At 38.4% G+C, this 26601-nt stretch overlaps 1 protein-coding gene across 6 annotated transcripts in view; it reads left to right on the top strand.

Moving 5' to 3' along the window:
* The window catches only part of LOC128868755 (semaphorin-2A), a 219877-nt gene that overhangs the window by 137049 nt on the left and 56227 nt on the right, over positions 1–26601 (top strand). For all 6 annotated transcript variants that reach the window (XM_054111224.1, XM_054111221.1, XM_054111219.1 and 3 more), the window contains exons 6-8: positions 9135–9203; positions 23377–23484; positions 25415–25552. In XM_054111224.1, coding sequence (XP_053967199.1) covers positions 9135–9203; positions 23377–23484; positions 25415–25552 — 315 coding nt within the window. The remainder of the gene's footprint in view (positions 1–9134; positions 9204–23376; positions 23485–25414; positions 25553–26601) is intronic.

Genomic DNA, 26601 nt, shown 5'->3' with positions numbered 1-26601 from the left:
AATTAAAACTCGTAGTGGATCCGAATTAGTTGGACTTAATTCCTGTCACAACTCCAAATTAAATCGTTAAGTCACACTTAGGCCACCATCTGTCTATGCTATAAGAGGCAGCGCATAACACTCATATCCGTGCCGTCAACATTGGCATCGTTTTGCCAATTGGACCACGTATAGCCCGAAGTGAAAAGAATATTGCGGCTGTGAATGAAAGTTTTGCCGAAGACCCGGAGGAATCGATTGTTCTCCGATCTCAGCAGCTTGGCCTATCTTATGGCTCCATTCGGACGATTTTACGCAAATATCTTGTTTTGAAAGCGTATAAAATACAGCTAGTCCAAGTCTTGAAGTCGTGCGATCTTCCAAAGCGTCATAATTTAGTCTTTGGGCTATTGATAAACTCGCCGCAGATCCGCATTTGGGAACCGAATTTTTTTTTAGCGATGAAACCCATTTTTTGTTTAATGGCTACGTCAATAAGCAAAATTGCCATACTTGGGCTGAAGAGCAATACGAAGCCATTAAAGAACAGTCATTACGTCCATTGAAAACAACCGTTTGGTGCGCCCTATGGGCTGTAGGAATCATCGGCCCATATTTTTTCAAAGACGAGGCTGTCGCCAATTTAACAGTGATTGGGAACGCTATTGCGCCACGATAAACGAACTTTTGATACCAGAAATTAAAGCCAGTGATTTCCACAATACTTGGTTTCAACAAGACGGCTATACTTGCCATACGGCCCGTGAAACAATGGTTTACTGCGTCGTCATTTCGGTGAGGAATTTATCTCTCGTCTCGGAGCAGTGGACTGGCCACAAAGATCGTGGGTTATCACAGTTTTGAACTTTTATTTGTGTGGATATGTAAAGTCTAAATGCTTTGTGGATAAACCAGCTTCGATGGAGGCATTGGAAGCCAACATTACTAAAGAGATACCGACCGAAATCCTCCAGCGAGTCATTCAAAATTAGTGTTTACGTGTGGCCGAATCACGGATCAGTTACGGCGAACATTTGAAAGGGATTCGCTTTAAAAAATTAATGCCATGAATGGTTCTACCAAAAAATAATAAAGATTGCTCAATCAATTTGAGTTTTCATTATTTAATTTCAATTTAAAATCCGGTATCTCTACATTGAGCTCCCTTTATTTTCATAATTCAGAATTTTTTAAAGACACATCTAACTATAATAAAAGCATATTTTGACATATAACTTATTATTCCTTTGAGTTAAAAACCGACAAGAATTTTTTACTTTATAAATTTAAAAATATATACATTTTTTTCTAACTCAAAAGTTTAATTAGCAATAACTTGAAAAATAATTAAATTTTATCTATCCGTTTGGTGCACTTCAAATGCACTCCAAGTAACAAAATTATTAAGTGCCAGCGAAATCTGCAACTCGAAATTGCATGGCCACACCGAAAGTTCCATTTAGTATACTTAATTACACAAATTTCTATTCACAAAAACATACACCATTATTTGGAGACATAAGAAATAATTTTCTAAAAATTTTAAATAATGTTTAAGTCGACTATGCACATAATTCCAAAAACCAACATGACTCAATCATCAAACTTTCTCCTACCTTAATTTTAATAATTCGTTTTTTTTTTGTGGTTCATGAAAACTGGCTACGCACATAAACGATGGTCTCATTCAACAAAAATAAAAGGCGAAGTTGTGGAGCTATAAAACTAAACCCACACACACGAAACTTGAACAATGTTTCTGCTTAATAAATTTAAATAAGTTTTTGAGCTTTGCAAATGTATTTTTCATGTTTTTGCCCAAGATTTAGAGGCAACTAAATGAACTACATAATAATTTGAGTTGCCACCGAGGATGTCGAGTGAACAAGCTGGACATCAAATAGTGTTGATAATATAATTTTATACAATTCTGTAACAGCTGTGCATGTGTGTGAATATCCATCTACATATATTCCATATGTAGATATGAGGTTGTAGTTGTAATCAAACGTATTTGTGTATACATGTTTATGGCACCTGAGAGCCTTTTGAGTGCTGCCAAGAGACAAGTTTCTATTTTATACATAGTTTGACATAAAGGCAGACACAAACAATAACAACAACAGCATATGAAATGTGAAACATATGCAGACTGTTAATAATATCCTCTGTAGCGTACATACATACATATGCAAGTATCGTAGGTACAAGCATAGCAGCCTTATGTTAGCAGCTTGAGAACTTTTTGATGTTTTGCACACAAATTTACATTGTCATAGATGTTTTTTTTTTCACATCATAACAGGCGCACTAGAAAAGGCAAAAAATTTATGACAGACAAAACTTTCTTATTTCCACACCATAGTTGTCAATGACCCATAGTAGGAAAAATAAATTGAATTTTTATTTATTTATTTTTTAATTTCAATTATTTTTTTTATAAAAATATGGTTAATTTTTTAACAAATATCATAATAATCCAAGATTCAGCTTTGCACAAGATTTATAAAAATTCGGCAAATCTCCATCAAAATCTGAAACTTTAATACAGTTTTGTAGCCCATAAAATTTTAGTACAACAAAGTGCTACTTTTAAGTAGCTAAAAATTTTCACTGATTTTTTCTCATTTTCCTCCTGATGATTTTTCACAAGATATTGACATCATTGGGCTTAACCACCGCGCTGTTAGTTCTGCTTTTCCAAACTTCAAAAAGCAAGCAAAGCCTTGAAATCTAACGGAGAATTTCTCTTAACAGCAAATATTACTTTGAACTAAGTAGCCAATTGAGTAGTGAAGCCCTCTCTCGACGAGCGGAACTAACACTTTATAAGACTCTCATCATCCCATCCTATCATATAGCGCAGAGCAATATCCGATGAGGCGACCTTTAGAGTGTTTGAGAGAAAGATTCTGCAGACTATCGACGGCAAGTATCATAGGCGATGGCACGACGAGCTGCATGAGCTTTACGACGCCATAGACATAGCGCAGCGAATAAAGATCTAGCGGCTACGCTGGCTGGGTCATATCGTCCGAATGGAGACAAACGATCCGGCTCTGAGAGTATTCGAGCAGCTGGTAGTAGCAGAGGAAGAAGAAGACCGCTTTTGTTTGGGAAAGAAATGATGAAGGGTATTTAGTTTGACTTTGTGTGCTCAACTCACACGAATTAGCACGAGAAAGAAGCGATTCGCGTGCTTTATTAAACTCAGTCAAAATCGTTTAAGTGGTTAACGCGCAAATCAAGAAGAAGATCATTTGCATTTTCTTCGTATAAAAAACAATGTATTGGATTCGCTGTATTTGAGAAAGTACGCAACACCTTGAAAGAAACAAATTATCAAGCATCAACACTATTTTTGAGTCACTTTAAACGGGTACTTATTTGCCACATAAAAATGCACATCAGGTACTGAATATACAAATACAAACGAGACTTTTTTCTTACCGGAATAAGAATATTTTAAAACGCAATCAATCAAACCACATCAAAGACACCGCCCTGCTTGCAAGCGTTAAATCTAATTGATGCTGCAGCAAACACAAACAAAACTAATTTTTAAGCAATGCAAATCCTCTGTTGCACTCATCTTTAAAGTCACAAACCCACCGCAGCAAAGTTTTTACAAATAGACACAGGCGACCAAGTACAGATCCCAGAGCCAGCCAGTGACACAACGCAAAAGTGAGCAAAAAGTAACAGAGCGGCCGCCACACAAAGCAAACCCGAATGCTGAGTCAGTCATTTGCAACACTGAATGCCTTACAAATTAAACAAAAACAAGAAAAAAAACGAAGTATGTATTATAAAAATAAAAAATAGTTGAGTTAACAAAGTTTACGCTCCTGTCTGTCTACTGTCTGACTAAATGTCTGACAGCCAGCCAAGCGGCAGCCAGATACTGTCACTACTGTGTGCAAACATAAGTCCGCTCATCATGTCCACTTCAAGTCCGCTGATGGCTCCTTCATGCCACTCCTGTTGCTACGTAGTGTGTGTGTGTGTATACATGTGCACGTTTGTAGGTATGAGTGTATTTGTATTTGTATTTGTGTTTGTGTAGTGGTCATGTGAAGTGTTGAGCATTCGTTTGCGCATGAATTAACTTTATTTGCTTTGAGTAAATTAAATAAACTACTCATAGATATAAATTGGAGGAGTAGTAATTTACAATTTGCTGCAACTTGCTGATAACTCTGCTGCGGAGAGGCGTGAGCAAAGTTGCAGCAAAATTACAAGATTTTTCATCTGTGATGTTTAAAGTATTTTGTACAATATAAAATTCATTTTGTATGGGAAATTTTCAAGTTTTGAAGCCCACGCAATGGAGGAATTTAGGTTTCACGTTCAAGTGGGCATCTTTGGGACAATCGGGTAAGCTACCCTAAGACCTTTAGACTTGACTAAATATCTGAATAGTTGGAGAATGATACTTTTCTGGGGTTTACTGCAAAATACTTGCAGTCACTACTCCTTTTTACTGATCATAGATGACTTCTTCGATATAAAGAGTGATCAATTTAGGAATTTAGTAACGCTGATCTCTGGATCGTGACCAAGCAAACACCAGTCCACATAGAAATTCAACGCCGTAAGTGGAAATGGATCAGTCACACGTTGAGAAAGCCCCATGATAACATAACAATAACAGCTCTGGATTGCAACCCCCAAGGCAGCCGCAGACGTGGGAGATCAGCCAATACGTCAAGGCGTCAGGTCGACGCAGAAGCAAGAAAATCAGGCCGTGCGTGGAAGGAAATTAAATGTTTAGCCTTAGATAAAATTAATTATTAGGAGCCTCGGGAAAATATATACAATATATATATACATTTTAGAGTTATCGGATTTTAAATTGAAATAAAACAACGAAAATTCAAATTGATTGCATAATCTTCATTACTTTCGAGCAGGAAGCACTCTTAGCATTTATTTTTTAAAGATAATCTCTTTCACATTGTAATTCGGCCACCCATAAACACCAATTTTGAGTGACTTGCTGAAGGATTTCCGACGGTATCTCGTGAATAACTTTAGTAGTGTTGGCTTCCAATGCCTCAATCGAAGTTAGTTTATCCACAAATCATTTAAACTTTACATGCCTCAAAAACAAAGATCCAAAGATGTGATCTTGGTTGCCAATCCACTGGTCCGAGACGAGAGATAAATTGCTCAGCGAAATCACGACGCATTAAATCCATTGTTTCACGGGCTGTATGACAAGTAGCGCCGTTCGCTGTCTTGTTGAAACCAAATGTTGTGAAGATCGCGAGCTTCCATTTTCGGCATCAAAAAATCGATTATCATTGCACGATAGGGTTCGCTATTCACTGTTATATTGGCCCCACCATCGTCTTTGAAGAAATATGGGCCGATGGTTCCCCCACCCCATAGATTCTTTTCAATAGATGTATTGGCTGTTCTTGAGTGGCTTCCGATTGCCCTTCAGCCCAAGTATGGCAATTTTGCTTATTGACGTAGGCATTAAGCCAAAAATAGGTCTCATCGCTGTAAACCATAAGTTGACCTACGCGCGATGAACACTTTTCACGGAGCGTTAATTTTCGTAATTGTACGATTTGTAAATGATGTTAAGGCGTACGTCTTTCCGTGATGAAATGTTGATGAATACTGAAAAAATTCTATATTTAGTTTGACAGTAGTCCCGTGTGATCTGTCAAAAACCACTATTGGAAAAGTGGTTCCAATCTGATCATCATCATCTTTTGGCTCTACAGCTCTTTGTTAGCTTTGGCCTGCTGCACGTAGGACCTCCATACGTCTCGAACGCTTGCGACTTTTTTCCAGTTCGTTATACTAAGTTTCTTGATGTCGTCCTCTAGTTCGTCGGTCCATCTTGTTCTCGGCCTTCCTCTTGCTCTAGTGTTGAACGCTCTGGCTTCTACGATTTTCTTCTGCGCCCTCGTACCGTCCATTCTTATAATGTGACCCAGCCATCTTAACCGCTGCGCTTTGATGAAACGTATAACATTTTCGCCCTTTATCAGTTGATCTAGCTCGTCGTTCCATCTTAACCGCCACTCGCCGTGATCTTTGATTGCTCCGAAAATTCTTCTGAGTACTTTTCGTTCGAAGGCTTGTAGTTTTGTTTTATCTGCTTCTAATCTAATCACCGTTTACGTACATATGAAACTTTTCCCCGATAACAAGAAAAGGTGATTTTTGTCGCACGATGTAAGAGAAGCAATGGGGAGTTGGCCTCCACATCTAGAAGTTAAATACAAAATATGTCAAACCTAATAAAAAAGCAACCAAAGTTCAACCCTTGAAAGGAATTTGCAGCGATCGGATGAGTATACGGATTTCTGGAAAGCAAGTAATCCCTGAAATAAGGCTTAAAGTTGGCATGGTGTAGTTGGGCTGAACATCAGGAAATCAATACCATATTTATATTGTCCGTCTCTTAGATTAGGCTAGGTGAAGATAAATCGCTGCCCAACGAATAAAATTCGACCTTTGTGATGCCATACGGAGGAAAAACAGAGGGAGAAGAACCAAACAGGGGAGAAATGAAGAAGAGTCTTTGGATTGGAGAATGACGACCAAACAGTGACTAACAACATTTGCATTAACCGCTTCAAGCTGCTGATGAAATACACCCAGTTTTGTGATATTTGAGAGATGAATCAAAAAATTGAGATTCTCGATATATGAATCTTAGCTCATTATCCAAACAACTTCTGAAAAGAGGATTACAAACAACCCCAAGCAGTTTTTGTTGTTGTAGCAGCTTTTTAAACCGTGCCAGTGCGATGTAGTCACCTGTCGCCTTCGTTTAACTCATCTAATGGTAGACCCAGGAAAAGTGCTGTTTCGACAGGTTGGAGAGTAAAAAGTGAGGATGTTTGGTAGAACAAGTGAATAGCTGGTTAAGGTCTTACATTGTGCTTTCACACGCTGGATTTATGTTAAGTAAGGCGGGGGGTCGATTCTGGATAAGTTTAACCTGCCAACAACATCGAGAACGTGATTAAGCCGAAGTTACGCGGGTCTCGCGAGGCAGCTGGAGCTCTTCATCTGGAACAGGTGGTGGTTAGATTTCGATAACGGCATTTGGGTGTTGGGAGTTTAGGAAGGTGGTAAGAGTCGCCCTGTCTGTATACTGTGCGATCCAGTCTTTTTAAATATTAACCGGGATCTCGTTAGTGCAGTTAAAGGTGTATCTCCTGACGTGCCTGGGTGTCTGCAGGCGTGATGGCATATATGCAGCAATCCCAAGTCTCATGGATACCCAACAGATAAGGCGCGGTCAGGACACCCACAAAATTCAAAAGTTGCGGCTTTGTTGGCTTTAGAAGTTCTCTCGAGCGTCCCCAATCTCGGGACTCGCACGTTTAAGATCTCGTGACTTTGCACGTTTGCGCTCGCTGAGTTGACGCGTTTGGGTCATCTTGCCAGGAGTACACTATGGGCTCTTAAGGGAACCCCGTCTGGCCGTCTCTTAGAATTTTTGAACCATTATGCAATATCACCAATATTTTTAAAATTCTTGAAACAAATCTACAGGGTTTGATTGAAAAGTAATGAGCCTTCCCGCGCGGAGCGTTTGCCAAGCGATCAACCGAATCGGCTGGTGGGGGAAAATGATCGTTGGACCTTCCCTTTCCACTAGAAACCGGTCCCAGTTCGCTGGCAATAGCGGTGCAGTCAACATCGCTCCGCGCGTGAAAGCTGTCTTAAAAGTGTGTTAGGATTTTGCAGGTCAAAACCATGCTGATCATCTTTTTCGACTCTCGAGGCATCGTCCACAATGAGTTTGTACCTCCAGAAAGCACTGTGAACGCGGCATTTTACAAAGAAGTGCTCCTTCGGCTGGAAAACCGCGTCGCCCGGTTTCGGCCCGACCTCGTCAACAATTGGACCCTCCATCACGACAATGCGCCGGCGCACACCGCCTTCCTCTGCACCTCTGCATTGGCCAAGATGGGGGTTCCGGTGCTTCCCCGCCCTCCCTACAGCCCAGACCTGTCCCCTCCGTTTCGACTCCATCGAGGCGATCCAAAAAACTGTGACAACCGAATTAAACGCGATTCCGGCGGATGAGTTAAAAAATGTTTCCTGCAGTGGAAGGACCGCTACCAGCGGTGTATTGACGCTCAAGGGTGCTATTTTGAAGAATATTAGTTGTATAAGCCAAAAGGTTTAATAAAACTGCTTAAAAAAATAAGGTTCATTACTTTTCAAGCAAACCCTGTAAGAGTTTTCGCCTTTTTCTGCTCTTGCTTTTTCTCTTCAATGGTATCATAGCGGAGGAATTCGGAGTTGAAGTGAGTTATCGCATCCTTGTGGGCAACCATCTAACTTTGCTAAGAAGTTTTGTGAATTTTACTTGTTACATAAAACATAAATAAATTTGTCACCTTCCAACAATGAAACAATGTCGCTTAACTTACATATTCCTTCCCTCAACTTTAACCCACAAACGGAATTGCATTTGTTTCCCAAGACGCTGCAAATGTCTAAGTATAATCTTCTATCCGACTTAGAAATGAGGTTAATAAAAATGTTAAATTTATACGCTGATATTTCAGCTCTTCACATAAAATCACTGCAGGCACACATACATACATACATATATACATATATATACCTACAAAGTAGTAGCGGTCGGTGGTCCTCGTCATGTATCGAGCAATTCATCTATGCCACTCGAATTGCAAGCAGCTCCTGGGCTACTTATGCATTTCTACTCTGTCGTACCTGCATCAAATAGTGCACAGAACACAATACCCTACAATTGCATTTAAATCCAATGTGAAATTGCCAAGTGAAGCTGTCACAGTCAAATTGAACTGTCAGTGTAAATGAAATGCGTGGCGCTCTGGTATTAGCTTTGGGGGGGGGGGGGGGGGGGGAAATGAAACTACTCAATACATATCTTTACTAAAAAAGTAGTATTGCATTTCTTATTTTATTCCTTTTTATTAAAACGAGTGCTAATTCTTATCTCCATATGCCACATAACAGTAATGCTTCTATCTCGACTGCCATATCATTTGAACGACGCGTATTTTGTAAATTTTAAATACTAACATATCTAAGTAATATAATATTTATTCTTGTGCAAATGCTCCATATTCATGCATCTCATTCTTTACTCTCTATCTCTCTCTCTCTCTCTCTCTGCTCCACAGCGCGATGTTATTAACTTGGAACCCACACGCGATGACGTTGTCAGCTGCGTCTCCAAAGGCAAGAGCCAGGTAAGCTAAATCCGCACGCGGAAAAAATTATTTATCACTGATTTACCCCTTTATTTCTTTTCCTCTATTAGTTGCCATTGAATAAGACTGCCATGGTTCAATTCAAAATTTTGTAAAGCCTCTCAAAGCGCATAATAAAATCCACTTTTCTGGGATTTCCCAGTGGGCGTCAGTTGTTGGTGCGCTTGCTGCCAACTGCCAACTGGTTGATATCTATTCGCATAGTCGTGCATGTGTGTGTATGTACCTATATGCGCATATATTCTCGCAGTGCCTTCCAACTACACATTCCGGTTGAAAATATGCTCCTTGGCCTGCTTTGCAATCAACTTAAAGCCAAGTCATTCTTCTTATTTTATCCTATTTATCGCTTTATTTCAATTCTATCAAATTTTAAGCGTACACAGACGAATATGCACCACGCGTTTTGAGAAGAGGAAGATAACTATGCCGAAATACAGGTTACTCAAGCAAGTCTATTTCACGCTATGAACTGTTTTCTTTAAAAACAGGTACTAAATTCCCAGCGCCTAACCTCTTTAGCCTAACCTCTTTTTGTTTAAAGGCTTTTGAAAAAGTCTTAGATGAGCAAATCAAAACCCAACTCGATACTAAGTTGATCTCTGAGGCACAACACGCCTACACTAAAGGGAAATCGACTAAAGCGGCACTTCATTCACTGGTGCAAACAGTGGAAACTTCCCTTCACAATAAGGAGTACTCTCTTGTTGCATTTATGGACATAGAAGGTGCTTTTAATAATATTAAACCCAAAGCTATTTTGTCTGAAATTGCAAAATTGGATATTAATTACTCCATCCGAAAGCTGATCGAACAAATGCTCCAAAAGAGAATAATCACTTCAGAGCTTGGACTAAGCCGCTTGAGAATGTACGCCGTCAAAGGCACTCCTCAAGGCGGAGTACTTTCACCCCTTCTCTGGAATCTCGCTGTAAACAGTTTGTTTCAAAATCTCGAAAAAGCAGGTTGCAAGGTTGTAGCCTATGCAGATGGTATTGCTCTCTGCGAGTCAGGCAAACACCTGAATACCCTCACTGAGCTCATGCAACGCTCAATCAATATTCTGTCAAAATGGTGCACCGAATGCGGACTAAATGCGAATCCAGCAAAGACAGATCTTGTTCTCTTCAATAGGAAACAACAATCTCCTCTACTGCAAAAAATAACTTTAAAAGGGGAATCATTACTCTTATCAGATTCAGCTAAATATCTAGGAGTAATTCTAGATAGGAAGTTTAGTTGGAAATTGAACATTGAAAACAGATGTAAAAAAGCTTTCATAGATCTTTATACTTGTAAGAAAGCTATAGGCAAAACCTGGGGTTTTTCACCTCGGATCATTTATTTTATATATATACCTCGATCATCAAACCGATACTCTTCTACGGTGTGGTTGTATGGTGGACAGCACTCGGAAAAACGGTGTAAATTAGCCAAAATTGATCGTGTCCAAAGAACAGCCTGCCTCCTGATAACAGGATGCTTAAGTACACCATCTACTAAGGCTCTAAATACGTTGCTTCACTTGTTCCCTATCGATCTGGCTGGCAAAGCGATTGCAGCGAAAGCAGCGACACGCATGAATGCTATATCGAAATGGAAAAAGTATCTTGGCCATTCGGCCATACAGAACAGGAACACTGTTATCTCTTCCGATATAAACTATCATGTAAGTCTTCCATCACCACCCTTGCTATTCTCCTGTTCAGTCCCAACTAGGGAAGAATGGAAGGCAAATCTTACCGAAATCGATGGCCCTCTGATTATATATACAGATGATTCAAAACAAGACGGTAAAGTGGGATTTGGAATATTTTCCAATTCCCCTCACATCAATCTATTATTTAGATTACCCGACTATTGTAGTGTATTCCAAGCGGAAGAATGCGCTATCTGGCATGCTGCGAAAACTCTCTTAGAAAAGAGAATATCACTAGAGGATATCCGCTTTTTCACTGACAGTCAAGCGGCCGTTCGAGCACTCAGCTCCTCTTATACCCACTCAGATGTGGTTCGATCCTGTCTCGTATCTCATAACGAAATAAGTGTTCAGAATTCTGTCCAAGTTATCTGGATAACGGGTTACAGTGGATTCGAAGGTAACTGCAAAGCTGATGAGCTTGCAAGAGCTGGAGCTGCGCAATCAAATGTTAGTAACTTACCCACAATCCACATTCCGCTCTCAACATGTAAATTGCTCATTGATCGAATTTCACAGCATTGCTGATCGGAGGTGGCGAGTGGAAACTACTTGCGTTACGACCAGACAAATCTGGCCATCCTATAATCTGAAACAGACGAAAACCCCTATAAGTCTTTCGAAATAAGGAACTAAGGCATATAATATCTCTTATCACCGGCCACTGCCTTTTGGGCACTCATGCACGTCGGCTCGGGGTTCCTCAAAACGATCTGTGCAGATACTGCGAGGACGAAGATGAGGAAGTATCGAGCAGGCATTTGCTGTGCAGTTGTCCCGGCCTAGCCAGAAGTCGACCCGCTCTTCTAGGCTCTCCAACAATTGACAATTTTTCAGTACTCTCGGACCTGAAAATCGAATCTCTCATAAAATTCTCGAAACGAATTAATATCTTTGACCAAAATCTATAATAAAAATCTCGGTTAGTTGGGGAAATCATACAAGATAATGAGCTTTAGGGCAACACAACGGACCCAACTTGCGGTCTATGTGGTACTCCGATGCGGGGTCACCCTTAAACCAACCAACCAACCAAACAAATTCTCAGCGCAGCTCGAACTTTTCTGTGCTCCGTCAGATTCTTTGCTTAGAGTATGGGAGCAGGTCCGTTTTTTCTACTTAAACTACTGTAATTCTATTGTTATTGCGCAGCATTCCTGTGTAGTACGAGAGGAGCCGCAGGTACGGACCAATGGTACAATACTTGCTCGAGCGACCAGGGGTATGATGCTACGTCCGTTAGATTTTGCCTGTATGCCTCTCAGGTCGTATCCGTGCTGGACAGCTGGATGGTAAATATGTGGCAATTCCGTTGTATGGCTTCCCTAAACTATTTTAAATCAAATGGAATTGAAACTATTTGAAATTGAAGACGAAGAATTTACTGTAACTACTTATTTAAAGTTTAAAGTATGAGCTTTTTCAGCTATTTTCTTATACTAGAAATGAAGCTGCTTTGATGCCATCACCTTGAATGAATTCCCCTTGATTCCGTTTCAGATATTTTGTCTCTTAACGAAAGGTTTTCGGTTCCAATTTAGGTACTTTCAGGCATGAAACAATGGTTAGCCTTGCAAAAACAAGAGCAAAAATCTAGAAACTGAATAAAAACAGTTCATTTGAAAATCACCCTGTACACACTCATATTCACATGCAATCGTGTATTAATAAAAACTATAACCCTCACTTCTCACTGTGTGTTCCCTTCTGTGAAAGAGAAGCCCGTCAAATAAACTCATACGCATATCGCTTCATTGCGGGCAAATTCAATTTTTGCTACTTTACGAAAGCTTCCGCACACGGGAAGTGAGCAAATAAACGTTCACTATTTAAAAAAAAGCCACATATGGGTATGCATGTACGTATGTATGTACATTAGTGAAGCTGTTTTGCGATTGCGTGCGTGCATTTCAAGTCAATTTAGCGCACACAATCTTCAAAGTGTGTGCATATATCGGGTGTTTTTTTTAGCTGCATGTGAAGTATCGATATCGATAAGTATGCTTTGACAGTTGAGAATAGCAAATTGAGTTGACATTTCTGTTTAGTAAGATTTAGCAAGTCAACATGAATCCATGAATCGTTTAACCCCAGAACAACGCTTACACATTGTGGAAATTAAAAAAAAAAAAAAAAGTAATTTGTTCGCGAAGTTCATAACGCACTGGTGGTATCATCGGTACTTATTTCTTGCGTAATGAGGAAAGAGCTGCCGTTGAGGGGAATTGCGCGCACTGTCGAGCCATGCTAACTGAATTTTTATTTCCAAAAAACAGTCAGCTAAACATCGACGACTTTTGGTTCCAACAAACCAAAAAATCTTGAAGCATTGGCAGCCAATATATAAGCCACCATTGAGGCCATACGCCCAGATTTATTGGTAAAAGTAGTACAAAATGGGACTGATCGAATGGACCATGTAACTCATAGCCGTGGTGGACATGTGAAGGATATATTCAAAAAATCATTTTAAGTTCTCAAGCTCTTAAAAACCACCCGCTGCCTATATATTTATAAGATTTCCCGTGATTTTTCTTCTCTTATCCATGTCCCCTCAAATAAAGAAAAAGAAAATGTCGTGGGTGGCCACCAACTATTCGATTGATTTTTATATCATCTTCCGCATGCAGCAAATGTGTATATAATGGAGCTATTCCTCTTCAGAAACTGCAGCAGCGCATTAAATTTAACGCCGTGCGTATGCGGTTGCCACTACCACTACCACTACATGCACACGAATATGCAACTCTTTTCCAGTGCAGTTGTTCCTTATTGTAATTCTCGAAATCTCGTCATTTTATTTGTGGCTTTCAATTTGTGCGCTCACTTGCATTGCCGCAACTCTTGCTGCTGCCGGCAGCGTCACTCTATTGCGTGGCTGCCACTGCCACTGCCGCAATCGACAGTGCAGCATCTTTCAATTTTCTTCGCATTTCGCCATAGTTGTTTCTTTATAGTTTTTTCCTCGCCCCTCGCCGCTTGCCTCCGCTTGTGACTCAACGTTGCAAGGGATTATTGTGCGAAATATTGCAAGAAAATTTGCTGCTTTCTTTTTGCTCGCCTTTTATGATATTTATTTATTTTCTTTTTTATTTTCCGGCACAATGCCTTCCCATTCATCGCGTAGTCAGCGTAAAACTTGCAACATTTGCTACTTTGCAATGTTGCAACATAATTTGCGGCTGCATTTTTGTAATGAGCAGCTTGTAAAAAATTGATTTGGCATTTTGTACGGTTGAAATGCAGAAAGGAGATTGTTTCATTTTTTATTAATGATGTCGAATATTTCGTCAATTTGTGCATTGTGGTGATGGAGGTGATATAATTTTTTTAGAAGATAGTAGCGTCCTATGTTGTGTCGATTGTAGGCGAGGACGCCTTTGCACATTTTTTTGAAAACTGAAAAAATATGCACTGGAAAAGCATTAACAAAAGCATCGAAATAGCATTAAGCGGTTTAGTGTGCATCAAAGTATTCTTATTATTTTATAGACATTTGTTTCTAACAAAGATAATTTAATATAATATTTCACTTAATTTTTTGTTCCAACTGTAGAAAAGCTTTCGAGTCCAAAAATTAAAAATACCACATTTTTTTGCGAATCGTAAACTATGCTTACTTCCGGAATACATCAAAAAGTTGCCTCAATTAATTTTCATCAGCATGGCTTATAAGAAAAGCAATGAAACAAATTTATAAAAAAAAATTACGCCATGGCCACAGAATCTCACTATAAGGATATAAAAAAAAATTAGTTTTGATTTCATATCTTTAGCTCCTCTACCCTCTACAGGTATAGTGGGCACTTATATACATATATGCACCTCTTATTTGTGGTGTGCGTCTTGATGTTGTTCCACAAATGGAGGGACCTGCAGTTTGAATCCAACTCCGAACAGCAGATATTTTTTATGAGGAGCTTTTTCATGGCAGAAATACTCTCGGAGGTTTGCCATTGCCTGCGGAGGGGCGACCGCTATTAGAAAAATGTTTTTTTCTTAATTTTCGATGTTTCGCCGAGATTCGAACCTACGTTGTCTCTGTGAATTCCGAATGGTAGTCACGCAGCAACCCATTCGGCTACGGCGGCCGCAATTAATTTGGTATAAATTTGTCTGCTGCAAAGTTCTTTTTAAGTTTACGTCTACCTGGCTAAATTTTCAGGATTTGAACTTCCTCGCACGGGGAAATCCGTGATCGTTTCTAACATTAAATCAAATTTATTTATTTAGTCCGCAACCGCCCTTTTCGTCTTTGGACGTGAATTCAACATATTTCTATTAATAGCTAACGACTTGAGCTTCGAAGATACTTCCTAAAATTTTATTTTCTATCGATTTATGGATGAAAAATTTTAAAAAGGCTCTTCGAACTCGCAAAAAGTATAAAAAGAAGTTTTATCTACGGTTGGGCCCCTCATGTCTGACGGAACCCCTATGTATTCAATTAGCCTTAACATGGCACCATAAAAAGTAACCCAAGGACGTTGAGTACCTCGATTGAGGAGAACAGTGAACAGGAACGCTTCTGAAAAGAAAGTTGTCACTAAATTGATTTTGCAATTAATGGATTTTTAAGTGGACCCGGTGGTCAAGAAATTTCCAAAAATCAATTTTTTGTTTTTCGATATTTCGAAAGTATGGTATCTTAAGAATATACTGTGAAATTTTCATCCGGAAATTCCTAATACTATAGCTTCTACAGTCCATTGACTAGGTAGAGAGCGATCCGCGTGCTACTGTGCCTTAAACTTTAAACTCATTTATCGCGAAAACGACTCGGCGTGGTGTATTAAAAAAAAACCCCTTCAACCGAATTGTCAGAAATTTGTATATCCTGTTGACAACATTAATGGCTATCGCCCGTACTAGAATCACTTTATTATTTCAATTATTTCGTATTTTTTTATTAAACAAACTGAAAAACCCCGATCTTTAGAGTGTCAAATTCAAAACCGCGCCATTTTGTCAATTTTTTTTTCCATAGCTACAGTTAATGGTTGGTTAATGGTTAATGGTAGTAAAGGGTTAAGGTATGGGCCTTTAGCACTGCGGCCACATTGATATATTGTGCACCCTATGCTGTCTATTGATTGTTAATTATGCTTATGAATTGTACCAGCTCCTTCTGAGCGAGTGATTGTAGGTCTACATCTATAAGCATGGACTTGTTTACAAACTTTTTCCTCCTATGCGCTAACCCCAGACATTCGATGATGAGATGTTCTATGGACTCCTCATCTTCGCAGCAAAATCTGCAGGTGTTGTTGCAGGTGAAGTGACCCGTGAGGGCGCCTGTGAGAGTGCGAATGCCCTTTTTGTTTAACGTGACGGCCATGTTAGCTCTTTTAGCGTTGAAACTTAGGAACTTTTTGGAGTGTCTAAGACCCTCTACGTTGTTCCAATGCTGATTTATTAGAGTTTTGTCCCAGTACTTTACTTTTTGTTTTAGGCTGTTCTTGTTAAATCCAAACATGGGACTAAGACTGATGAAATTTACATCTGCCCCTCTTTTGGCTTGAAAGTCTGCCTTTTCGTTGCCGTCATATCCCCCTCATGTCCTGGTACCCAAATTAATGAGACATTGTTTTTGGATGCCAGGTTATTGAGTGCCTTGTGACATTCTAAGAGAGTTTTTGAGCAGTAGGTATGACTATCTAAAGCTTTTAGAACTGATTGGCTGTCCGAGAGTATTCTAATCTTTACTCTCTTGTGGTTTCTACGTTGCATGATGTTTGCTGCTTCCATTATTGCGTATAGTTCCGCTTGGAAGATGGTGGTGTTCCTGGTGAGAGTAAATGATTTGTGGATTCTGGGCCCCACTACTCCTGCTCCTACACCATAAGGTGTTTTTTATCCATCAGTGTACCATTTTTGTGAATCATCATTCATCCATTTTGGGTTTGTTTTCCACTCGATCCTCTCAGGAAAGGTAACTGTGTATCCTTTTGTGAAACAGAGGGTTGGGTCAATGTGGTCTGTAACTTGAGCCATGCTTATGGTGTTTTTGATTTTATTTAGGATACTTAGGTGACCGGTGAGGTTGCCTAATTTGAAATTTTCTTTCTTGTGTAGCATGAGTGCTTGCGTAGCTGCTTCCTCTTGGATTGCTATATGAAGTAGTGGGAGATTAAGGAATGCTTCCATGCCAGCTGTTGAGGTAGTTTCCATAGCCCCTGTGATGCATAGGCAAGCAAGCCTTTTACTTTTCCCAGTTTGGTTATGGCTGTTTTTTGAATAGATTTGCTCCACCATACTAGTGCCCCATACAGTATGATTGGTCTAACCATTTGGGTGTATATCCAGAGGGTCATACTAGGGCTGAAGCCCCAGGATCTCCCTAGTAATTGTTTGGTTGTCCCCAAAGATATCGTGGCTTTTTTTGTTATATTATTTATATGTGACTCCCAAGTGAGTTTTTTATCTAAGGTTAAATCTAGATACGTGACCTCTTCCTTTATCACCTAGGCATTGACCTCGCCTATCACTGTTTCATTTATTTTCAATATAGGAAATTCCAAGTTTCCTTTGCTTGTGAAGGGGATAATTGTGGTTTTGTTAGGGTTGATCGACAGCCCCTCCTTTTTACACTATTCCCATGTTGCGTTCAAAGCATTTTGCATTAAGTCTGTTAGTGTCCTTTCATGATTGCCTTTTATTATTACAGATATGTCATCTGGTTATAAATCCCTTATTGTTTAGGTGCTGCACCAAGTCATCAACTAGTAGGGACCATAGCAGTGGAGAAAGAACTCCTCCTTGCGGACATCCCTTTACTGTTGTTACATTAAGCTCAGCTTGGCCTAACGAGGCTTTAATAGTGCTCTGATTAAGCATTTGACTTATCCAATGTGTCAGTCATACTGATTAATAATTTTTTTTGGTTTTTGTGTTTCAGAAAAATAGAAGAGTCAAAATGGACTACACCGTCCAAATCCAAGTTTTCGGAAGGGTCAACTTCAGCACAATTTTTAAAATTATTAAAATAAAAAAAATAAAAAAAACTTTTTATTCGTTTTTGCATGTAGAGGCAGTTAAATAAAAACCCTATTTTCGTTTATTCGACATAAAATCTGATTAAGCTACTTGAATTTCTCTGTAAGAGGCTAGAAAAGGTGGTGTAAAATCTGTCATCCAACCTAGTTTACAATACCATTTTTACTAAATATACCGCAGCTGTCTAGTTCACAAGTATCAAATATGATTGAGGTACGACACCATTTCCAAAAATGATAAAGCTTCGGATAGCGTGATTAATTTTGCGCCAGTTTTGGAATCTAGTCAAAACAATTTTTAGTCAAATGGAAATGATAAAAAGGAAATAACCTTTCTTCGGAGTTAAAAATGCAATAAAAGTACGCCGTAAAATAATTCAATTTGTAAATGAAAATATTCTGTCTCTATTTCTCAACTTTGTATTGCACGCAACATATTGAATATGTCATAGTTTCACACTAATCCAGTGACTTACAGAAACCTTTTTTACACACACACAATGATTTTATAGATAGACTCAGCTGCATTGTAGTGAACTCCAATTTCAATTTACTTGGAGTACAAATCAAAATTAAATTTTCACGCTGCAGTGCACAACATGTTTGGGAAAACAAACGCAATCGCATAACCTGTCATAATTTGCAAATGACAAAAGTACAATAAAAAGAGGAGGAGAAAGGAGAAACACATAAAAATAACAGCCATGAAAGTTTAAGTTCCGGCAACACGGAACTTCTTATACCCAATGCATACCTTTTGTGGTTGAAAAATGCCGAGTTCATGCTTGAAAAATAAACTACCGAGAAAGAGTTCATAAATTGCTTCAAAAATCGGTGCTAAAAAATTGTCCACTATTTATGTATATACAAGCACCCTCTTGAATTGTAGTATTTTCATTATTGTTTTCTATTTCATTTAATCATCTCCTACAAAGGTAAATTAGCCCTCCAATGCTGATTAAAAACTCAGATCCGGAGATGAACGTAAATCCAATGGCACCCATTTGTAAAGGAGTGGAAATTAATTTTTAACGATTACTACTGCTACATAAGATTAGGTTGAAGCGGTTGTCCTGTGGGGCACACTCAGGCTCTTAGCCCATTGTGATGCCGCGTGGGAAGCTTATCCCTATCTCTCCTAAAACTAGTGTGTGCTTTTCAAAAATTTTAGAATATCTCTGATTTCTGCAGAACTGAGATCTTCCAACTCATTAAAAATTTGTTTACCTAGAATAGTAAACCTGCATCTGGATAGAGCAGGACAGTGGCACAGAAGGTGCAAGATTGTCTCTTTCTCATCAAGACAACTTCTAAAGCAGTCATGTGCTTGCACACCCATCTTTTAAGCGTGCCTACCTATTAGGCACTTCCCCGTTATGACTGAAATCTGTGTGCTAAGACTGTGCTTATTTTGGCTTAGCAGAGATTCTGAGTGTTTAGCATTGAGAGTCGGCCATAGTTGACGGGCGATTTTGCAGGTGGCTTCATTACGTACGCCATCTTTCGTTTGCTTTCCTTACGATTTCTTCAAGGATGAGTAACTTACATGTTTTAAGGGTATCCCTATGTCATTATCTATGTACTTATCGCTCCATTTGGTGCCGAGTCTCACTAGTTCATCGGCGCTACAGTTACCCTCAATGTCGCGATGGCCAGGAACCCATGTTACCTTTAGGTGAAATGACCAGGTGACAGCCATCTCGTTAAGAGATGTGCGGCATTTCCTGCCTTGGAGGTTTTCGATTGTTTTGTGATAAATATGCTAGAAAATAAAACAATTTCAACTGTGTTATCTCTAAGATTTTAAGATTGCCATTTTGCTGTGAAAAACTCTGGAAAGTATAAAATGTTGGTAATAATTACAAACCTCCTAATGACGCAGAAAGCATAAGAAGTATCAAAAAACTAAAGAACAATTGAAGTAGTGGCGAAGACCATATAACACAACGCTTGAATAGCCCCGAGCCTAGCACATAGATGGTAATAGTTTTACTGTATTCACCTCTTTTTCATTTAGTGCCAACCGTAAAAAGACAGCTGTTGAAAATTCAAGATATCGCGAGTTATTGTGCTAAGAGTGACGCTACTTTCTTTGTTTTCAAAAAAAGGATAAAAAGAATTTTGAGTCTTAATTTTATTGATGAGAAGAATACCAAAATACCGTTCAAGCGCAGCAATGGCTTAAAAAGTGTTATGGAGACTCCGCTCCATCAGAAACAAGAATAAAACGATGGTTTGGTTGTCGAGACACCGATGGAGAGAACGCAGTAGACGCCCAAATAAGGCGGTGACACCAGAAAGAATCAAATAAATCCTCAAAATCGCGAAATCGAAAAGTGAAGTTGTGTGAGTTCGCTCACATCGTAAAGATATCAAAAGAAGGTGCAAACGAGCGCATTTAGCTATGAGAAAGCTCGGTTCAAAATGAGTGCTGCGTTTGCTTTGTAGGGATAAAAATACATGAATTGAACTTCGATTACTCTCACATCCACCATATATACCCGACTTAGCTCCCAGCTCCCAAATTTGGCTGTTCGCAGATCTAAAAAAAAATGTTCGCCAATAAGAAATTCCGCTCGAATGATGAGGTTATCGCTGAAACTGTGGCCTGTTTTGAGGCGAAAAATGAATCGTTCTACAAAAGTGGTATTGAAATGTTAGTGCACGATAGAGCAATGGATTGATTGCGTTGTTCTTGATGGAAATTACGTTGAGGAATAAAGCTAATTTTCAATGAAACCAAAACGTGTTTTCTTTATTAGGCCCGAGACTTTTCAGCCCATGTGTTATACCACGATGAAAAGAATAATGAGATGGTGCCTATCGTGGAACCGTTACTTTGCTCTCACCGAATTTGACAATGAGTTACGTCGTTTTAGCATCACTTTGGCCAGATTACCATTTTCGTAACTTAATTTAGCATTTTTCTTTTATTTAGTCTCGAAATTTTAGTCTTTCATCATGACTTTTTTCTGACCTGTTCTAATTAGAATCAAATGTTTATAATTTTGTTAAATATACATTTTTTAAAAATTAGTTCAATAACACTGAATAACAACCCAAAAATATCTTGTTTGATGATTACATTTTCTAAAGCAGTTTTTCATGCTGATTACAAATCTGAAAACCGTTTTTCTCTATCACGTCAGGTTTTTAAGATATTAACATGCCACTCAAGATTCATCTCCTCGACTCACATCTCGACTTCTTTCCAGAAAACCTAGGTTCTGTTAGTGATGAACATGGTGAACGTTTCCATCAGGACAACTCGGTGATGAAGTCACGCTATCAAAGTCGATGGAGTGCAGCAATGTTAGCCGACTATTGCTGGATGCTTCAGCGCAACATGCCAAATTGTCAGCACAAACGCAAGTCTACAGCCAAGAAATTCAAACCAAACTAACTTTCAATTTAAGGAACTTTACGTTATACCTATGTATTTTACAAGTGTATTATATCTTAAACTATGTGTATTTATGTTAAGTAGTACTCTATTCAGCGATATATGCTCTACTGTGACTTGCCTGCGAGTTGTTTGCTTTGATACAATATTAAACATATATAAATGGTAAATGCCAAATATCTCAACAACGGTGGGTGATAGAGACAAACGGTTTCTATATTTGTAATCAGCATGTCTTACTTGTCTTAAAACAAGTGTTGGTTTCCAAGATATTTTCCGAAAGTTTTTTTTTGTTGCTCAGTGTAATTCACTCAGTTTTATTTTGTTTTCCTTTTTTTAACATCTGGTCACATTACCCGCGATTGCAGTTGTTGTTAGTGTTCTTCTCCCTTCAGCAGTCAAATCTCTCTCTCGCTACTGCAGTGTTGCCTAGCTTTGAATATAAAAACACACTAAAATGCCCATTTAAAGAAAATAAAATACCAAATTTTTGTTGAATTACTTAAAGATCTTTGTATGCGTGACAAATTGTCTTTACAATGAGCGTTTTTTTTTTAAATAAATGTGTTAAGCTTATGTACAATTTAATTTATGAGTTTTTTTTTTAAGAGAAACTCTTGTGTTAAGAGAACGACTTTTTTGCTTTATTTGAGGTTATGTAACTAGATAAGGTACTCTTTTCGTAAAAATGTTATTATGGTATCCTTAGAATTTTCTGGTATTTTGTTGCTTATTTTTACTATGAATACAGCTCTTGATGCCCTATGTCCCACTAAGAATTCAGGACTTGAAGAAATGATTACACTTTTATGGTTTTAATTCGTATTCAGTAAATTCAAACGCTTTTTGAAATGCGTAAAAAGGTTTTCAATGTAAAGCAGAGATGAGAGAAGAAGATTTAATATTCTTGCATAACCTTAAAAGGAGCAAAAAATTAAATTTACACTTTCAAAATATCAAATTTTATAAGAATTACCAAATTTTCATTATCCTAAAATCTTCTCAGAGTGACCTTTTTTAACATTATTTTGTTTAAAAATGAGAAACAAACACCAACTTAAAAATTTTCGCATTTTGATATATAAAACAGCACTAAATTTATTGCGAAGAGCAAATGGTTGGCAGCACTGCACAACTCGGCCAATGTCACGTCACGCACTCTCTGATGGGCGCAATCTTGTTTCTAGCATTCTTGGTGTTATACCTATTTTTTGTGATAAATTGAAAAAAACAATTCGAGCATTTGTTATATGGAGAAAATGCACAAGAACGCCAACGAAAAACAAATTCCAAATATCAAAGCAATTTTTGCGCTACATGAAACTTGCACTTAATGATTATCGGAATATCAGTCATTCTTTCAAAGTATGATTTGAACTTATATGGTTTTTGTAGGCAAATGAACTGAATTGTCATAGAAAAATTATTAAAACTAAGTGAGAAAGAAATAAATGTTAAAAATTCGTCAATACGTTCCCTCGTTATATGTAATTATAAAACGCACTGTAACTCGTGTGTAGAGCTTCAAGGCAAATTATATAAAAGTTAGGCGCATTTATATATGAATAGGCTGCTCACGCATCAATGAATACACGGAGTTGCGCATGCGGCCACTCCTTCTCTTATGCGGCAATAACCTCCATTCGAATGTCCCGCAGCAATTACGCATTGGGTATAGAAATAAAAAATCTACTTTTTTTCCGTGTGCATGTGCAATCGAGCAACAGATCTGGCACAGCTGTGCGACTTCGATTGCAAGCGCACACATTGTATTATTTGTTTTTTTTTTTTTCATTTTATTTATTTTTGTTTTTAATTTTTTTTTGTGCACACATTTTTTTATTTACTGCCTGCAACAGTCTTGTAGCGCTAAATGACATCTGTAAAAAACTGAATGAAAAATAGGAAAGGAATAAAATATTAAATATTGCAGCGTTTCCCTTTTTCTCTCGCTCAACACTTAGCTTAATGTCTCTTAAATACAAATATACCTATGCATGTATGTATGCGTTGTTGCAATTTGACTAAATACTTATTTCTATTATTTCTTTTCAGATTTTCGATTGCAAGAATCACATTCGTGTCATACAATCAATGCAAAACGGCGAGAGGCTTTACGTTTGCGGCACAAATGCGCACAATCCCAAGGATTATGTCATCAATGTAAGTATCAATTGGAGTAAATACAAAACGGTAAACCAATACCTCACACGCATGATACGAAATATGTTTGTATGTACATATGAAAATAATCATACAAAAGTGCGCGCCGTCTAATGCTTAGAGTAAAGTAGAAAAGCGAGTGAAGCGCTTCAAAGCGAAGTGGGCATGCAACAGTGGCGCAGCGAAGTAGGAAGTGGTGAGGAGAGAAAAGTTACACTCGAAGCATATGGAGCCATTGTTCTCGGTAGGTGTGTGCGTGTGTGTTTTTCTATAGCTCGGCGGCTTTATTCTGACATGGATTACATACTTGCGTACATATACTCGTATGTATGTATGCAATCACACATCCCCAGTGAAGAGCCTTTCTTCAGCTATTGACTAAATGGAGTTGTTCGCCCGTCTGTCCGTTCGTCCTTTCATTTATGTGCCAATACAGCGCTTACTTTCTTTCATTGCCATTCAACTTTCTTGCTTCGTTTAGCTGGCAACAGATTGAAGTTGCCGCAGTGATTCACGTGAAAAGCACTTTTTTTCTTATGTTGGTTCGACGTGTTTTCTTGGTGGTTGCAAAGTGAGTTCTTATACTTTTAAACACACACACGCAGCAATAAAGAGATATTTAGTAAAACATTGTTGGCATATGGAAGAAAATACTTAGCTACGACCCACTTGCTGTGTTTTTCACATAATCTCAATCTAAAGCATTTTACTATACCTTCTGCTCAAATATGAACGAGACGTTATCAATAAAACAGTCCGCGGATGACATATGGCAAAAATAAATTTTTTGTTTTTTGGTAGGACTGTTATAAGCCTACATGGCAAATTTCAGCGTGATATGTCATATAGTTTGTTTTCTGTGCTACTGTAAACAAGTCAAGCTCGAGTGTGTTCTTCGATGGAAATTCAAGTTGAACAAAGAATTTGTTTCAAATTTTGTTATTCCAACAAAATTTCGGCTTCAGACGCCTTAAAAATGTTGCAGACAACCTATGGGGACTCTGCTCTATCGCGTGCACGTGTTTTCCAGTGGTACAAATCGTTCAAAGAGGGCCGTACATCCGTTGAAAACTTGCCTCATGAACGTCGTCCAGCAACAGCAGTAAACGACGAAAACATCGGAAAAGTAAAGGAAATTGTGCTTGAAAATCGCACAAATCGCAAAATCGGTTACCGCTGAATATTATTTAGACGTTTTAAAGCATTTGCTCGAGCACATTCGTCTTAAAAGGAAGGAATTGTGGGACAACAAGTCATGGTTCTTGCATCACGATAATGCACCAGCTCACACATCACGTCTTGTTCGCGATTATTTGAACAAAAATAATGTTAATATCGTTCCGCAAGCACCGTTTTCGCCTGATTTGGCTCCATGTGACTTTTTCCTGTTTCCCAAGCTCAAGTTGCCGCTCCGTGGAAAACATTTTGAGACAATTGAAGTCATAAAAGAGAATTCGAAGAACACACTCGAGCTTGACTTGTTTACAGTAGCACAGAAAACAAACTATGTGACATGTCACGCTGAAATTTGCCATGTAAGCTTATAACAGTCCTACCAAAAAACAAAAAATTTATTTTTGCCATATGTCATCCGCGGACCGTTTTATTGATAACGTCTCGTTCATATTTGAGCAGAAGGTAAGCGCTTATTCAACACACACATGTACATACTTACATATGTATATACCTATACAAATGTGCATGGATGTATGCGTTCGTTCCAGCTGATAGAAATCAGCTGAAAATAGTAACGATAACAACGCATTTTTATTCAATTGACACACAGTTTTAGTGCATTTAAATATAGATCTTAAGAGTATATCTGGAAACATATGAATTACGTAGTCTCCTTTTGTACTGCAAACTCTTCACAAAAAAAAAGAAATATATTATTGTAGAATTCTATCAATGTTATTTTTTCCCATTTCAGTCCAACCTTACTCACCTACCTCGTTCGGAATATGTAATTGGCGTTGGTCTGGGTATAGCGAAATGTCCCTACGATCCATTGGATAATTCAACTGCTATCTATGTGGAGGAAGGAAATCCTGGTGGTTTGCCTGGCTTGGTAAGTAATACTTTTAAATGTATTTACGGAATTTATTCAAAATTACAAAACACATTTCTCTTCTTATTTGAAGTATATGTACTTACCCGAAACACTATGATTTCGTAACCCTACTACTTTTTTCTTATAAAAGTATAGTTCATAGTAGCACAAAACTCATACAACTTAAAGCTTCAAACCTTGTGCAATATATAGGGTGGGCCATGTAAAATTTGCTTTTTGAATCGGCTATAAAAAAAACTAGCATAGCATTTGTCCTTAACGGCTCCCCGCAAAAAATAGTGCAACGGGCTTAAATCACAGCTCCAAAGCGGCCAATTGATATCTGAATATCGGCTGATTATTCGGTTTTCAAAAACGGTAGCCAAAAGTTCGAGTGTAACTTTGGCAGTGTGACAAGTTGCACCGTCCTGTTGGAACCAAATGTCGTCCATGTCATCCTCTTCAATTTTTGGAAACGAAACTCGTTGAGCATGTCACGGTAACGCTCGCCATTTACTGTAACCGCGGCTCCTCGCTTATTTTCGAAAAACAAAAAATGGCCCGATGATGCCGCCAGACCAAAAACCGCACCAACCAGTGACTCGTTGTGGATGCATTTGCTTCTCTACAGTAACGTGTGGATTTTCTGAGCCCCAAATCTGACAATTTTACTTATTGACGTAGCCACCGATGTGAAAATGAGATTCATCAGAAAAGAAGAAGAAGACTCACCACTTTGCAAATAGGTTTTCAATATTTCCCAATTTTGTTCAAGCCTATAGCGTCCCCATTTCGTAAATGTCAAACCTTTAAGTAAATTATGAACACATTTGACATGTCATTTGTGTTACCATTCTCAAAAAAATAGGTGGTTCAAAAATCAAACGCTATATGGCCCACCCTGTATTTGAAAATCGTATACAAATTTGTAAAAGTTTTCTAGGTAGGCGGTTTTCTATTGAATTTTAGTTTCGTGCAAGTTTCAAGTGCCTCGGTAGTATAGCGTAAGTGCACTACGTAACCCCACGTAAAGCACGGTCCTCGCACTTTTCCAAATTTACCTACTT

Source organism: Anastrepha ludens, chromosome 6 (assembly GCF_028408465.1).
Source record: "Anastrepha ludens isolate Willacy chromosome 6, idAnaLude1.1, whole genome shotgun sequence".
Lineage (NCBI taxonomy): Eukaryota > Metazoa > Arthropoda > Insecta > Diptera > Tephritidae > Anastrepha > Anastrepha ludens.
This window is presented reverse-complemented; position numbering and strand designations above follow the sequence as displayed.